The sequence below is a fragment of the Hyperolius riggenbachi genome, chromosome 5 (genome assembly GCF_040937935.1).
Source record: "Hyperolius riggenbachi isolate aHypRig1 chromosome 5, aHypRig1.pri, whole genome shotgun sequence".
NCBI classification, from domain to species: Eukaryota; Metazoa; Chordata; class Amphibia; order Anura; family Hyperoliidae; genus Hyperolius; species Hyperolius riggenbachi.
In genome coordinates, this window is record NC_090650.1 from 373,715,834 (window position 1) to 373,732,878 (window position 17,045).

At 44.0% G+C, this 17,045-nt stretch overlaps 1 protein-coding gene across 1 annotated transcript in view; it reads left to right on the plus strand.

Annotated features, from left to right (window-relative positions):
- E2F5 (E2F transcription factor 5) overlaps positions 1-17,045 on the plus strand; it is a 47,306-nt gene that overhangs the window by 22,958 nt on the left and 7,303 nt on the right. Inside the window, exons 4-8 of the mRNA XM_068237579.1 lie at positions 5,866-5,909; positions 7,770-7,834; positions 9,520-9,766; positions 11,498-11,665; positions 15,680-15,724. Coding sequence (XP_068093680.1) covers positions 5,866-5,909; positions 7,770-7,834; positions 9,520-9,766; positions 11,498-11,665; positions 15,680-15,724 — 569 coding nt within the window. The remainder of the gene's footprint in view (positions 1-5,865; positions 5,910-7,769; positions 7,835-9,519; positions 9,767-11,497; positions 11,666-15,679; positions 15,725-17,045) is intronic.

Below are 17,045 nucleotides of genomic sequence, written 5' to 3' on the forward strand. Positions count from 1 at the left end.
TCCTTTGTATAGGTCTGATAACGATTTAGTCCCCCCACCAGGCCCTATGTAGGAGTCAAATGGCGTAATTTCTGCCACTTGTTTGTTCTGTCGAATTAATGAGTGTGTTAGGGATTTGATCTGCATATATGGGAATATGTCGTTTCTGGACAGCTGGTATGTTAGTTTTAATTCAGGAAAGGATCTCCAGGTTCCCTTCCTGATGTCTAGTAGGTGTCCTAGGTTTTTAATGCCCTTCTGATCCCAGGTCAAAAAGTCTGGTTGCTGCGTGCTCGGTGGATATTCCGGGTTGCCCCAGATCGGTAGGTACTTAGAGATACGTATTGGCAGTCTGAACAGTTTCCTGGTCGCTTGCCAGGCTGCAATAGTGTCACGGAAAATTGCGTTTATTTTTAAACGTAGGGGTAAGCGCTTGATATTGGCATGCAGCAAGCCCACTGGCGACCAGGGTGAAGCCATTTCGGTCTCTAGGGGATGGTTTGAGTGTACACTAGTATGGTTTAGCCAGTCTCTAGCATGTCTAATAAGGGCAGCTAGGTTGTAAGCTCTAATATTTGGTATATTTAGGCCCCCTAAATCTTTTGGGCATTGCAGCTTGACCAGTGCTACTCTTGGTTTTTTCCTTTTCCAGAGAAATTTAATAAGGGCAGAATTTAGTAATTGCAGGTCCTTGTGCTTGATGAGGAGTGGGATTGTCTGTAGGGGGTAAAGAAGCCTTCCCATGGTTACCATTTTAATCAAAGCTGCTCTGCCAGCTAAGCCTATTGGCAGGTTTTGCCACCTAGTTAATTGTTCTGTGATGCTCTTAATTAGGGGTGTATAGTTGACTGCGTAAAGGTCCGCAGGATCTTGTGGTATATTTACGCCTAGATATTTGAAGTTTGCAGTGCTTACTGGTATTCCCAATTGCTGCCATTCTTGAGTCTGAGCATGTTTGGATATGGGGAAAAGAAGACTCTTATCTCTGTTAACTTTGTATCCTATCATCTCCCCCATTTCTTCAATTATCTGAAAGACTTCAGGTGCCTGTGATATAGGGTCCTGCAGGAATAGTGCCGCATCATCGGCAAATAGTGTTTGCTGTATATTGATGTCTCCTATTTGTATACCGGGTATGCGGTATCTCAGGGTGGCCATCAGAGGTTCCAATGCTAGGTTAAATAGTAAGGGTGATAGTGGACAACCCTGTCTTGTTCCCTTAGCTAGGCGGATGGGCTTGGAGATAGAACCTTGTGTGACTATTTGGGAAGTTGGATCAGCATACATGGCCTGAATTGCCGTTAAAAAGGGTCCTGTTATACCATATTTTTTTAGCACTGCCCACAGCCAATCCCACTCCACGTTGTCAAAGGCTTTTTCCGCATCAAGCACAAGGACAGCTGCTTTTTTATAAGTGCGGGGATATGTCTTTGCTTGTTCTAATACTGATAAAATATTCCTCACATTGCTCACTGCTGCTCTGCCTCTTATGAACCCCGTTTGATTCGGATGGACTAACTTTGGGACTATCTGCGCAAGTCTGTCTGCTAGAATTTTGGATAATATCTTCATGTCCTGGTTCAATAAGGAGATCGGACGGTAGGAGCCTGGTTTTGTGGGATCCCTTCCCTCTTTCGGGATGAGCTTAATATAAGCCAGCTTACCAGTGCTAGGGTATTGTCCTGTCTTCAATATATGGTTATACACCCTTGCTAGCAGTTCTGCCACATCTTGTTTTAGAATTTTAAAAAATTCTGCCGGTAGGCCGTCCGGTCCTGGTGACTTTGCATTTGCTAGAGTTTTTATAGTCTGGAGAACCTCCTGTTTAGTTATTTCCAGGTTGAGTAGCTCCACCTCTGGAGTCGATGCCTTAGGTAGCTCAATTCGTGTTAGGTAGGTCTCAGGGTCAGGTCGGTGAACGGATTCTGTCTTATATAGTTTAGTGTAGAATTGGGCAAAGATGTCATTAACTAGTTTGGGTTCGTGTTCTAATGTGCCTGTATCGTTTTGCAGTATGATCGGAACCTCTTGCTTCTTAAGCTGCTTAGACGCTATATTTGCTACTAGTTTGCCAGCCTTGTCCCCAAATCTGTGATAAAATAGGTCAGACTGTGCCTTGCCAAGAGCTGCTCTCGTCGAAAACCATAAGTCTGCCTTTGCCTTGTCTCTCATCCAGCTTTCCCTTGTTTGAGGGGAGGGGTTTATCAGGTAGTTTTTTTGTGATGCGCTGGCTTGACCCACCATATCCTTATATTGCTTGGTAAGCTGTTTTTTCCTGACAGCCACGTAAGAGATCAGGCGACCTCTCAAGACCGCTTTTGCTGTCTCCCAAAACAAGACCGGCGTTTTACTATGCTGCCTGTTATCATAATCATATTCTACCCACCAACTGTGCAGAAGCTGCTCAAACGCCTCATCTCCATACAGACTTGTGGGGAATCTCCAGATGTATTCCGAGGTTTTTGGGGTCTGGTCACCTAACTGCATTATAACTGGGGCATGGTCAGAGATGAGTATTTCTCCTATCAAGCAAGAGTGTAATCTATTAGCTAGCTTATCTGTTATAAATAGCATATCAATTCTTGACCATGTATTATGTTTAGAAGAGAAGAAAGTGTATTCTCTGTCAAAGGGTCTCAAGTATCTCCAAGCATCTAATAAATTGGTTGTTTCTAGCATGGCAGATAATCTAGTATCTGCTTGTCTCGGAGCCGCGCCCGACCAGCTTCTGTCCAGCAGGCGATCAAGTACTGAATTCATGTCACCCCCTAACACTACAGGTGCTTGCGTCATGTCAGATATCTGTTTTATAAGGGCCTCAAAGAATTTTTTGTTTTCTCCATTAGGGGCATATACATTGAGTAAAACCAGCTGTTCAGTAGCCATTTGTATGTGCAGTCGCACCCACCTTCCTTCTATGTCATGTTCCTGGTGGAGACATTTATGTTTAAGGCGCTTGTTTATTAGTATTATCGCGCCTGCTTTTTTGTTGACCGCCGGGGTTCCGTACACTGCACCCACCCAGCTCTTTTTTAGATAGGGAATCTGCTCAGCTCCCAAATGCGTTTCCTGAAGCATGCATATATCAGGGCGCATTTTTTTTAGATGTGCCAAGACTTTAGTACGCTTGTTTGGGGACTGCAGTCCCTTAACATTCCACGTTACTATACGCATTTACTAACTTTTGTTGGTCGGTGCGACTGCGGCATACATATTAGGTTTTTCTATTTGTGTAAACATGCAGAGATAATCCCTTACTCCCTCCCCCTACCCCTTCCCCCATTTTTTCCCAAACCATAACTTCTGTAAAGTAACCTATAATACACACAGTTCTTCGCCTTTTTGGCATGGACTCCACTTCTTCCCTGCACGAGACTCCACTTCACTCTCCGAGAGTCTTTCCGCAGCAGATGGCATAGCAAAAAATATGGATAAAACATATGGCTAGCTCTGTGAGCTTTTAGCTAAAAGAGCCACCTATAATAAACTAATCCAGGTAAACAGATAAAAGGTCTTAAAGGGCAAGTTCTCCTCTTAGCGGCTATTTGTGTCAAGACAACCAGTTCCAGCCCTTAAATAACCATTATAATAGTATGCAGGCCCTTGTCTCTATTATATTAATAAAAGTGTAAATGGCAGTTTTCCAGTTCCTTAAAGTTAAAAGAATAAAGATCAGATAGCTACCATACTTTCAGGGCAGTTTGTTCCCTCAGTCTGCTGGAGACGTAGATCTGGAACGTCTTGCTGCAGGTGCTCCATCTAGGTAGTTCCGTGCTTCTTCCGGAGTGTGATATGCAGTAACGTTCCCTTCCTCATCCGTGATACGCAGTATTGCTGGATAGGCCAAGGTGAATTTGATGCTGCGACTGGAGAGTGTTGCATATTTTCCCGAATGCTTGCCTCTTTTTGGATACCTCCATCGAAAAATCCTGGAACAGGCGTATTTCCTTGTTCGCATAGGTGAGATCAGAGGAGGCCGCTCTGTAGGCCATCATCAAGCTCACTTTGTCTGCGAAGTTTAGGTACCTGGCCATAATCATCCGCGGCTTATCGTTGCGCTTATTTTTGGGAGGTCCTACCCGGTGAGCCCGCTCCACTTTCAGTTCATCAGTAATGCCCAAGAGAGCGGGGATCTCCACTGCACATAGGTTGGATAGTTGTGTGACTGGAATGTCCTCCGGCACCCCCACTATTCTCACATTGTTGCGGCGGGATCTGTTCTCAAGGTCCTCTATTCGTTCATGTGCTGTGGCGTTGTCGTGCGAGAGCGAATCTATGGAGGATTGTGCTTCGCGTAGCTCGTCCTCACATGTACTCAGCCGTTTTTCCATTTCCTTGAGCCTTTCTCCTTGCTTGCGCTGCTCTTGCTTGACTTGCTGAAGGGCATTAGTGATGGCCGAATCTATAATGCCACGGATTTCCGGAACCAGCACTTTCCCTACTTCTTGTGCCAATTGCTTATAGTCTATTTGCGGGATGGCTTGCTCCCCCTGTTCGGACTGCACCTCGTCTCCGGAGTCACCATCGGGTGTGCTCACAGCTGTTCTTGTCTCATCTCCTTTTTTAGGCCGTTGCCTGTTGCTGTTTTCTGTGTTGCCGCCCGCCATCTTGGACCTCGTGGCCGCCGCTCCTTGTGGCGTTTTATTCCCTGCACCCTTTAGAAATTTATCCATTTGCTGCCTGCGAGTGCCTCAGGGATTCTGGGCAAATAATGGGCGCGGATTGTGGGTCCCCGATGGCTGTGTTAAGCTGGTAGAATTGTCGCTGCGGTAAGTCTCAGCCGGAGCTCTTCCTCTCCTAGCCGCTCATGCAGGCGCCGGAACCGGAAGTTCCGCTAAGAATTTTTTTTATTCTAAATGCGTTTTAATGGGAAAAATACAAAAATAATGGGAAAAATCATTTTCTCAGATTTCAGCCATTATAGTTTTAAAATTAAACATTCTCCAGTGGATAAAACCAACTGATTTTATTTGGCCAGTTGTCCTGATTATTAAACCATTTAAATTATGTCCCGATCAAAATGTATGGCGACAATATATTATTTTGAAATATAGGTGTTATTTTTCTGTTGTTTTTTGTTGTTGTTCTGGCCATAATTACCAGCCCCAATGTAATAAAGTAAAATAAATTTTCCCACATCAAATATAGATTGAAAAAAGCTGAGTCCCTAAGGCAACTATTTATTTGATGCTGATTTTTTTTTTTTTTCTTTTTTTTTTTTTTACAAGGGTTTTTTTTTTTGGGGGGGGGGGGGGGGGGGTTGGAAGTGTAATGTATTAATTTATTAATACTGTGCATGTTCATATTATGTATGTGCATGTATGTGTAATATACTTTTTGGCCACAAGATGGCGCTAGTGAACACTCTCCATAATAGGAAGTGATCACTTTTTTATTTTTTACACTTTATTAAACTTGTAACAATTTCCTGTTTTTGTGAATGGACATAGCCGCCGTTCGCGGTTACGTCCATTCCCTCCAGGCACTGCGATTGGGTAGAGGACCGCTTGGTCCTCTTCCCCAATCACATAGCACGGAAACCCGACGGTAATGGCGGCGGTAAAAGCGCGGACACGTGCAGAGCGGCGGAAACGCGTGACGTATTAAAACGTCATGTTGCCATTAATAGGTTAAAGCATGACTTTTTAATACGTATGCTTGCCATTAAATGGTTAAATATACCTTTCTTTTTTTTTTTTTTTAAATAAGATACCTTTTTTATATTGATTTCAAGAAATACTTTATTAAATATTGTATTACATATTGATTATTTTGTTTTAAAAAAAGAATCCTAGGCTTTCCATTCTTCAAAATACAGGAAAAGTGTTTTGGCAGCAGGTTTGCTCAACTGTTAATGTCAAAATATTCCTTTACTTCGTTCTATACATTTTCCTTTGTAACGCATGATGACCTGTGTAGCTGCTTTAATGGTAAGTCCCCTGTTTCTGTTTTCTGAGTTATTAAATAGCCCTGTGTCTGTGTAGTACAGTGGCCTTCAGCAGTCCGGGTCCATCTCTTATCAGCTTGGAACAGCCACTATGGGGAGGATTTCTTGCTGTTGTCAGAGCACAAGACACATTTTGTTCTTGGATGTTAAATAATTCAACCCAAAATCATATCATGAAGACGATGGGCATATGTATGCACTTGTAATTCTGTTTTGCATGAGGGTGTCCGCTAGAAATGTCATGAGTTTTAGTAGCTATCCTTCTCATCACTTGCAATGTACTGCTGGGTTCTGCGTTGTTGGGTTAGGAAGCTGCATAATTACATAGTGACACCATGTCAGTATGTAGACTTACTAAGAGGCACGAGTCCTTCCTGTTATCTGTCAATTGTTTATTTCAGAATACTGTTCCAATGAACCTGATTTGCTGAGGTTCTGTTGTACTGCTGAGCACTGGCTGGAAAGCATAAGTGGTTCAGGGAATCTAGCCTGGATTTATTAAAAATTCTGTCTTTGTATGGAAAGGATCCAGGATTTTTATTTCCAGGATGAGGATGATTTGAATCGCACTTCCAGGATGAGGATGATTTGAATCGCACAAAAACCAGTTTACAAACTTCATCAATCACTATGTTTCAGTATAACCCAGGCAAAGGGTGCAAAACTTTTCCAACTACCCTTTTCATTAGCACATTTTAACCACCCTGGCGTTCAATTAATTGTGTTCAAGTTGGTGTAGCTAGCACTAGGCTAACTACGCTTTTCCTGCCCCCCCTCCGATTGCCGCCGGCAATATTTACCTGGCCGCAATCCCGCGATGGCCGATGCCATAGCAACGTCATGCGCTGTTTCGTTCGCCGCCATAGCGACCCCTGGAGGCTATGGAGAGGCTGCGCGGTCTCAAGGAAGGGGGGAGGGTATGTATTTCGTGGCGATCGTGGGGGTGATTTAGCTAGCCAAGTGCTAGCTACACACCCCACAGAATCGCAGAGAAAATTGCACTAGACGGATGACAAGGGGGGGGTCTTTGCTGATTCCCCCACTGCTCCTGCAGTCTGTCGGCGTGTGGTGTAGCTATCGCCCAGCAACTCAGCTGCAATTACTCATGAGATACTTATATAAGGCACATTATACGTTCACTGGGCAATCATATGTGTGCAGTCTCACTGCCCCAGTATGTAAAGCTAAGCCTATCAGCAGACTCTCATGGGGGTGTCTCAAACGTACACACTTATGAGGTGCTCGTATTATATTACAGTGCTACCACACACACACACGCAATCCCTCGACCTATTTCACCCCGAAAGGCTTCATCAGGAAGTGCTATAACATTACAGTGACATATATACACACACACACATACACACCCCCACCCACAGCGTATACAATTCCCCCCACCAACTGTACAAAAAATAGCGCATCTCCCAGCTACAGCCCAAGTCAGAGCTGCTCCGACTTGGGCTGTAGCCAGGCGATACTCTTATTTGTTGTACAGTTGGTGAAGGGATTGTATATGTTGTATATATGTCACTGCTGTATATATGTCCGGCTGCTGGAGAGAGATGTACAGAGCGCACTTCTCTTGCGCAGACTGCCTGCGACTGGCAGAAGTTACAGGACCCGATACCGGTGATACAGTAAGTTGAGGACGGTGGCGTGGGAGGATCCGTGTGAATGGGCCTGGAGGAAGCCCCAGGTATGTATAAAACTTTTATTTTGTCTCTGGTTTCTGTCCTGTGTGCTGATGGCTTATGGAACTTCCAGGTCTGGAGATCCATATTAGCAGTGACTGTTGCTTGTTTTGGAGGAGTTTCTGAATATGTTTGCTTTTATCCATGCCTAGGCGACACACTTCTGGCAGTTCAGGCTCCATCTGGGACGCAGCTGGAAGTCCCAATTCCTGAAACGGTAAGTTAAGTGTGGTCAGTAGAGCCCTCCCACCTGGGGGTCGTTCTCTTTTTACTTTCTTTCCTGGGCAGAAATGGTTTAAATAATTCCACACAGCATTAAATAGCTGATACAACTTCCAGGTATTATTTTTAATGCACTCTTTTCCCTCCCTTACAATATACTTTGGAAAGGGATTTCAATTTTATCCAGGGTGCGCCTTGGGTACAAAAAGAAATACAAAGAGGCAAGCCTCTGGATCCTATAGAGATTGCCCACACTGTCCAAGGACTTGTCTGTAGGAACCTTGGGCCACACTCCTCTTCAGGCACAAGAAAGGCTGATTTTTAAATTGCAAACAGCCATACATTACAAATGTCAACCCTGTTTAAAGTAGAATTTAATTAAAAAAATGTAATACCAATTACATAAAACTTCATAAATATTAGTACTTTTATTCCTTTTAGATGCATTAAAGTAGTATTTAACTTTTCAGATGTCGTCATTTTTATGTCTGGTGGAGTGTAACTACATCTGCTGGTTGGCAGGTGTCAATTGCCAGCCAGCTCCTTCCTCCAGCCCCTCCCTCCTGAATATGCTTATTAGCTGTGGAAGTGTACAGCTGCACAAGGGTTTAGGCAGCCAAAGACTGGTCGATTGTCACCAGATCAACCAACAGATAGATCCCTCTCTTATCGAATCTGATCTGCGAGGGATCTAATGGCTGCCCAGCGCTGCACACAGGTTTTGAATCGACAGATGGACGGTTCGTCAATCTATTAATTTTGGATGGAAATTGATTAATCAGTCCGCGTTTGCATAATCTATTTCACAGAAGATTTGATCACAGTGATCGAATCTGCTGTCTATTGGCAGGAAATCAAGTTAGTGTATGGGCACCTTTTTTTCCCCCATGTCACACTGTAGTGAACCTCTGAGCCTTCTTATCTATAAAAAGATTGGGGGGGGGGGGGGGTGATATGAATACCACTGTGAGCTGGCAAGGGCTCTGCTACATAAGTCATGGGTCCACTTTATTCCCCAGACCATAACATTTAGTGGATGTCTCCAACGCTGTGCCATTTTACTGTCTTCTGCTTTACTGTGCATATATGGGGCTTGATTCACTAAACCGTGATAACTCGTATCACTGCCAAGCTAGAGTTTTCGCGCAATCACGAATTTTCATGGAAATTCACAATTGCACGCGGAAACGTGAAAACGCGCACAAAACCGCTAGCGCGGCTGTGCCATGAGTTATCACGTTTTAGTGAATCAAGCCCATGGTGTGATGGAAGTTATAGCATGTATTTTAAACTTTACATGCAGCCTGCCCCCCGGGGGAAGCAGCCTGATGTTCCTCCTTGTCAGGAGTTTTCATTCGCAGCCTCACACTGCTTGCAATGTGTTTTGTGAGCGAGACAAATGATCTGCTCTCAGTTAAGTTGCATCAGTATATTTAATCACCAGACAGTGCTCAGATATCCAGACTCTGCTGTCTGAGGGGGACAGAAGATTGAGTCTAAATGAATACCCAGCAGTGAAGCAGAAAGCATTGCAGCTTTTTCACTGACATGCTGATTTTTACTTTTTAATGGAATTGTTCAAACATAATGTAAACTTTGTGCGCTTTTACTTACAGAAATAAAACAAATGACTCAGGCGACCGCCAGCGGAATAGTAATGTTATGTTTTGATTGTCTCAGGGCCAAAACGGACAAAAAAAGTACCAGATCAGCTTAAAGAGCAACTCTGGGCCAATTAACGTGCTCCTGATTAATAAGGAATCCAGTGCAACCAAGCCTGTTGCTTTCCCCGTTCCGCCCCCTGATGACATCACACAAGCCCAGACACAGACAACGGAGATGTCCAGCAATTCTAGGAGACCATCCACCAGCAGTGCTCCGCAATCGGTGGAAGCACAGAAAAGCAATGTGTCAGCTTCCAGCACAAGTACGTTTGTATGTGAGAACATAAGGGCTTCTCAAAAGATGGTTTTGGTTTCATAGTTTCTTTTTAAAAAAAAAAGTGATCTTAAAGGATACCAGAGCCCAAACACAGATGAAAAATGGGGGAGGAGCAGGCATGTATGGTGAGCTGTCCTGATGCTCACCGCTGCCCCTCCCCCCCCCCCCCCCCCCCCATATTCTCCTTTCTGCCCACTCGTTTAGCTGCAATTGCTCCGTTGCCAGGTCGGGAGCATTGCGGCTTTCTGGCCAGGCTGCACGTGTGCTACAGCTATATAGCGTACATACTATATGACGTCACACGCAAGTACAGAGTGCTCCTGGCTGTGGGTTCCCATGCTGATGTACGTGTGGCGGCAGCAGTTGCGTGCTATAGTGCATGTGCAGCCCAGCCAGAAAGCCGTAATGCTCCCACCCCGGCCAACCAGAAGATGGGGCCACAGGGCAATTGCAGCTAAAAGAAAGAAGGGGGGGGGGGTTTGGGGGTGAGCATCAGGACAGCTCACCATACATGTCTGATAACACCATTTCTCATCTGTATTTGGGCTCTGGTATCCTTTAAGAATTATCCCACCTTATTTACTCACAACTCACTTCTGCTTAACTGACTTAAAGAGAACCAGAGACGTTCAAGAGAAAAATTTTATACATACCTGGGGCTTCCTCCAGCCCCATAAGCCTGAATCGCTCCCACGGCGCCGTCCTCCGCTTCCTCTGTCCGCCGGTACCGGGTCCCGTACTCCGAGCCAGTCGAGGAAAGCGCAGTGCTTCACTGCCGGCGGACGCGGCCAATTTTCTGCATCACAGGGGCTCTAGCCTTACGCATGCGTATGGATATGGAGGGAGCCCCCTGTGATGCAGAAAATTGGTCGTGTCCACCGGAAGCGATGGGACCCGATACCGGCGATAGAGGAAGCGGAGGACGGCGGCATGGGAGCGATCCAGGCTTTTGGGGCTGGAGGAAGCCCTAGGTATGTATCGTAGCCTGGTTCCCTTTAACTCATGATTTATCTCCTTATCTGTTCCTCTCATGTATTAGCTCTCCTTACAATTAAGGGTTGGCTCAGATGGGTGTCAGAAGCAGCGGCATCTCGCTTAAAGTGGAAGTAAATTCAGAACTTCCTCTGTGCTATAAAAGATTAGCCACAGCATGATGACCTTAGTGGGTTTTTTATAACTTTAAATATGCAGAACCTGATCTAGAACTGTAGTTTTGTAATTGGAGATGAGCTGTTATCCTACAAATACATATTGTTATGACGGAGGCTTAGAGCCCTTAAAGTAAACCTGAGATGGGGAATAAAAAAAATAATATATTTATACCTGGGGCTTCCTCCAGCACGCTCCATGTTGATCGCTCACATGCTGTCTTCCTCTGCCGCCTGCATTGTCCACAATTTGCCACGGAATGTCCACCGATCTGGGCCTTTCTGCGATTGCGCGGCCCTGCCATGTCCCAGTCATCATGAGCCTTTTGTGCCTGTGCAGTACTACTGCGCACGTGTGGAGGGCAATGGAGGAGCGCGTGCTGCCGAACAGCGCCTGTGCCGACTGAAGCATTTTCCGGACCAATAGCGGACGATGCAGGCGGCAGATGAGGGCGGTATAGGAGCGATCGGCCTGGAGGGTGCTGGAGGAAGCCCTCAAGTATATAGCTCTATATGAACCTGTCTTATTTGGAGAAATATTCTAACAATGAAAATGTCCTGTTCTTTAGATGATGCTGTACAGGAGAGCACAACTCCACAGAGCTTCTCTGAACTCACAGAGTCCCTCTTATATCCTCCTCTGACTTCTGATTTAACCCAGACTACTGCCAGCTCCAGTGATTACACAGAGCCACTGCTTCCCTTGGATGTCATGCCAAAAATAGAGGACTCGGATGGTACGTTTTATATATGGAATATGGATATACTGAAAACAAACCATTAATGAAGGTTCATAGAAACAGCCTTTTATTTCAATTTCATAGATTAGTTCACTCTGAGCTTTGGCCTTATACTCTTCTCTGCTATGCTTGTTTTAAAGCCCTTGTTCACTCCCGTGGATTTTTAATGGTTAAAGGTGAATATGATTACCCACAATATATTCATATTTTATGCAGCTGTTCCAGAGATTGTCCTTTTGGAAAAGTCAGTCACATGACCCAGAGATCTGTGGATACAGTATAGAGCTGCTAGTAGAGTGGGAGCCATTAGGGAGGAGATGTGCGGGGTCAGCTATGTGATCATAGGATAAGACTGGCTGGTGCATCCTCACAGCTCCTCCCAAACTACTTTCTGTGTGTGATGATAGGATAGGGGAGGAACTGGAATAGCTCATAGACTTGTTGTTCAGTCCAAGGCAAGCAGTATTTGACATTAGCAGAGGAAGTCATCATTACAGACCCAGAAAGATAGTTGTTAAAGAACAAGCGACACCCATGCTAACCTAGAAATAAAAAAACACATATATAAGTAGATAAATACTACTTCTACTTACATAACAGATGTATTGTGCTATCCACGTGATGATTCCTGTGAATTTTATAAAGAAGCAGAAAATCCTAGTCTAGGCAGTGGCCATCTTGCCAAGCTAATGCTGACATCATATCCTCCCTGACTCTTGTTTTCCCCCCTCCCTTTTCTTGCTCATTGTGTATTCATTAGCTGCCCTCCTCCCAGAGTCTTCAGACACTCCCACTGAGGTGTATACTAGGAACTGCACTGTCTTATCCTCCAATCGCTGAGTCACCTCAGCCTTGCTTGTAAACACAAGTGAGCAGAGGTGTTTCAGATAAGAAGCTAGGCAGGGAAATTAAATGGAAGAGGATGAATATATTCTAGATAAAAAGAACCCCCAGTTTGGCACTGACTACTAAAGGGCCAGTGCTCCTAAAGTATGTGATAACTCCAAACCATAACAGCAGAAAAAGTTTTGAATGCAGGATTAGCATCTTTATCACTTAATACACTCAGACCAGTTGCTGTTGAAATTAGATTTTTATGGTGACAATACCGCTTTAATAAACCACCTTTGCATTAGGCTCAGTCCACACTTGGCAGTTTGCAGATCAGATCCCGTTTCAAAAGGATCAGTCTTTCTAAAAATTTCTCCGTACTGCAAAAAAGTGTCCTTTTTTACAGCATACGTTTCCAGTCCGTAAAAACGCGGCGAGCAAAGGAAGGTAATGCTTCCCTGCTCGCTCATTACTTTTTCATAGCGGACATAGCTGGAGGGGGGCCAACCCCCCTGCCCTGCTGCTGTGCCCACTGCCCCCTTCCTGGCTGCTACACCCTCCAGGCTACCTGGAGACACCTATGGGGAGTGACGTAGATGGGAGGCGCAGCCGGTAGGCAATACGGATCTCTCTCCAATTTTGTGTGCAAAGGAGCCAGTGTAGAGGGAGATCCGTTTTTTGAATTGCCTTTCATTGCCCCTAAATGTATCCGGGGTCCGTAAAAAACCTGCAAATCCGGACCATCCAAATTAGTTTTTCAACCCGGATTGCCCACAGATCCGTTTTTAAAGTTGGTGAAGACTGCCGCTATTTTTAACATTGGTATCCGTCTCTCCGGTTTTGGTCCAAGCCCAAAAATGGAGCCATGAATATGTTTTTAAAACAAATGTGAACTGTGCAGTGCACAATTTTGTGTAATGCAAACTATTTTACTCCACTCAATGTGCATTTAAAAAAAACACAAGCCTAAAGGTAGCCATATATTGTAAAATTATCTTTTTTTACCCAGTTAGACATTTGATTTGAAAAATATGATCGACTGTAAAAGTGGATTTAAACAGTTGCAATTGATAAATCAATCTAAATATTGTGTGAGGTTGGTCTTTAGTCAGTTGTAATAATTGATTGTAATACCGAATGGTGATAATTGAGTAGTGTATGGCCAACTTAACCACTTCAGCCTTCAGTAATTTTTCACCTTATGCATCTGAGCAAATTTCACCTCCCATTCATTCGCCAATAACTTTATCACTACTTATCACAATGAATTGACCTATATCTTGTTTTTTCCACCACCAATTAGGCTTTCTTTTGGTGGAACATTTTGCTAAGAATTATTTTTTTCTAGATGCATTTTAACAGGAATTTTAAGAAAAAAATGGAGATTTCTCTGTTTTCAGCCATTCTAGCTTTAAAATAATACATGCTACCATAATTAAAACCCACGTCTTTTATTTGCCTATTTGTCCCGGTTATTGCCGGTAATTTAAATTATGTCCCTATCACAATTATGGCGCCAATATTTTATTTGGAAATAAAGGTGCATTTTTTTGCTTTTGCGTCCATCACTATTTACAAGCTTATAATTTTAAAAATATTTGTTGTATACCCTTAGGTAACAATTATTTTTTTGTTTTTAATTGTATTTTTTTATTTTTCAAGTAAAAAAATGTATTTGGGTATTTTTTGGGTGTGGGAGGTACCGGTAAATAGTTAATTTTAAATGTAATTTATTGTCTTTTTGTAATAAAAATGTATGTGCATGTAGTTTTACTATTTGACAGTGAAATTTTTTTTTGTTTTTTCTATCCTGTGAGCGAGCGCGCTCGCTCACAGGAACTACGAGGACGTTATTATTATTAATTTTTTTTTATTATTCAGAAAGACCACGGCCTCTGAAAAGAAGCAGTCCGTTTTTCTCTGGGCTACCGGATTGGGGGGGGGGGGGGGGTGTCACGGGAGCGCACTGGCGCGTGCACGATCGCAGCAGAGCAGCAGCCTTTTGAAACTCCCGTCCAAAAAACGAAAATGATTAACTTATGGATTTAAAAATGAGCCTCCAGGACCTGCTGTACCTGAAATTCCACTTATGGAAATCTGACTAGTTGTAAACTAATGCACTTCCTGTCACATGATATGGGTCCAGTTCTAAGCTGCATGCAAGCACTATTTACTTACATCTCATTGGCCATGTCTAGTTGTAACCTCTCTATAGAATGCAGTCAACCCTCCCTCCCTCCCCCATGTAAATTATTACAGCAGTTTTATTCCAAAGGTAGTAGGCGTAAATGCCTACCTGGGGAACACATAGCTGACTGACCCCTCACCCACCTCCTTGTATTTCAGGTCCTTTTCTCTGTCTGTGTTCTGTGTTCTCCCACGGTCTGGAGAGCAGACAGAGAGGTGGAGCTGAAATACTGCGCATGCTCCGCACAAGAACCTCGGGTTCAAAGGTCATCAACTGAATTAAGTTGCGGCTGTTACCGGAGTGAATTACAGGTGCGCAGAGCCTCTAGGGTGAGAACTGACACATGGGTTAGTGTCTGCAAACATGCCCACACCTCTGTATGGGCTGTTTTACCACTTTAGTTTGCCTCGGTCTTCCTTTAAATGATAATATATTAAATAAACTTCCCCACAAGGCAGAGTCATTAATGGGCTGATAGTAATTACCTATGGGGGGGCTGCTCCTCTGGCCCCCCTGGTCTGTATGGAATCCACCATCTTTCCCAGGACAGACCGCAGCTGTTACATTTTGAAGCACTCCTGGCCAAATTGTGCGCCTGCTGCAAAATGCATGCTGGGAGATGTAGTCCACGGAGGTGAGTACAGAGAGGAAATCTCATCCCCTGCCTACATCTCCCAGCATGTATTGCGGCGGTCACTCAACTTGGATGGTAGCTTCAAAATGCGACAGCTGCACTCTAACCTGGGGAAGATGGCAGATCCCATACATACCAGAGGAGAACCCCCCCCCCCCCCCCCAATCCCCAGCAAGGCAACTGAGCATCACTTACAGATGCTCACTTGCGTTTAATGCATTTCACATCAAAACAGGACTCTAGAATTCGAGTTCTAAGCTTTAGGTAGAAAAAACGTTATGCAGGCTTTTATACACTTATGTCAGGAAAATTGTCGTGTAGATTAATGTATTTTAATTAATTTGTATTTATTTTTTAGGTCACATAACTAGCGATTTAATCGATGAACTAATGTCTTCTGATGGTATGTATCAATGCTGACTATGGCACTGTGTGCTCGGGAAAAGGACTTGGTGTTGGGGCCTCTTTCACAGCGGGACGTTAAAGTCGCACGTTATAAAACTTTATAACGAAGACTAACGCACAGCAATACAAAGTCTGTGCGACATTCACAGTGCACACGTGTAGCAATATTTAGAAGGTGCTGCATACTGTGCGTTTAGCAATACATTAGCTGCGTTGTGTGTTGCACATGCTCAGTAATGTTTTTTTTTGTTTTTTTTTTTTTTTAAATGTAACGCATGCGCCGTTTTCGTTCCATCAGTATGCGATGAAAACTGCACACCAAGAGACACAACGCAGTGCAAAATAACGTCCAATTTCATAACCTACATGCGCTGCGTTTAGGGCTCGTTGTGCGACTTTAACATCGCATCAAACGCAACGTCCCACTGGGAAAGAGGCTTCTATTGCTCTCTGCAGTGAAAGTGAAAGCTTTCAGTGTGTATAAAAACATTTAAACTTTCTTCAATGTAACTAAGAGTAGCTACTGAGATTTTAGTTTTGGTAGTATAGTCGCAGTTTAACATTATCCATATAGCTCTATCCTGAATTGACTCCCATAACTCGCCCTGGAACACCCAACTAGGAGCTGTAAAGGAGTAGCCTGCAATTACCAGGAGCAGTAAATCAATGACTCTTCCAGTCAGTTGGCCTGAAAGGCTTTTTGAATTTAAAACCTGTGTGAGAAATGTTCAGATGTACTGTAAGAACAAGAATGTTGTGTGGTTTCCAAATTAAAACAACTATTTATTTTGCTTATATGTTGAGATATTATTAGACAAAAAGTAGTCTGTAGTATAAGATCTAACTAGCTGTCAGTGTCAATTAAAAAGGGGGCGGTAACATGACATCAGAAAATGTATACAATCGTGAGCTTTATTTTCAAGTCCAGGATTAGGAAGGTAAACTGGCATATAGTAATGTCCTTAAAGGAGTTATCGGGGGGGAGGGGGGGGGGGAGGAATGTTTCACTCACCTGGTGCTTCTACCAGCCCCATGCAGCCATCCTGTGCCCTCGTAGTCACTCGCTGCTGCTCCAGACCCCCGCCACCAGCTAGTTTTGTTTCTACAGACCTCGGGTTCGGCAGGACGCATTGCGTACATTTTTACGCATTCCCGCTGGTGCAGAAACATTAACACATACATTTTTACGCGTTGGTGGTTCAATGAGTAAAAATGTCGCCAACGCGTAAAAAGCAGCAGTGAGTGACTACAAGGGCACAGGATGGCTGCATGGGGCTGGTAGAAGCCCCAGGTGAGTGAAACTTTATTTTTTTTCTTGA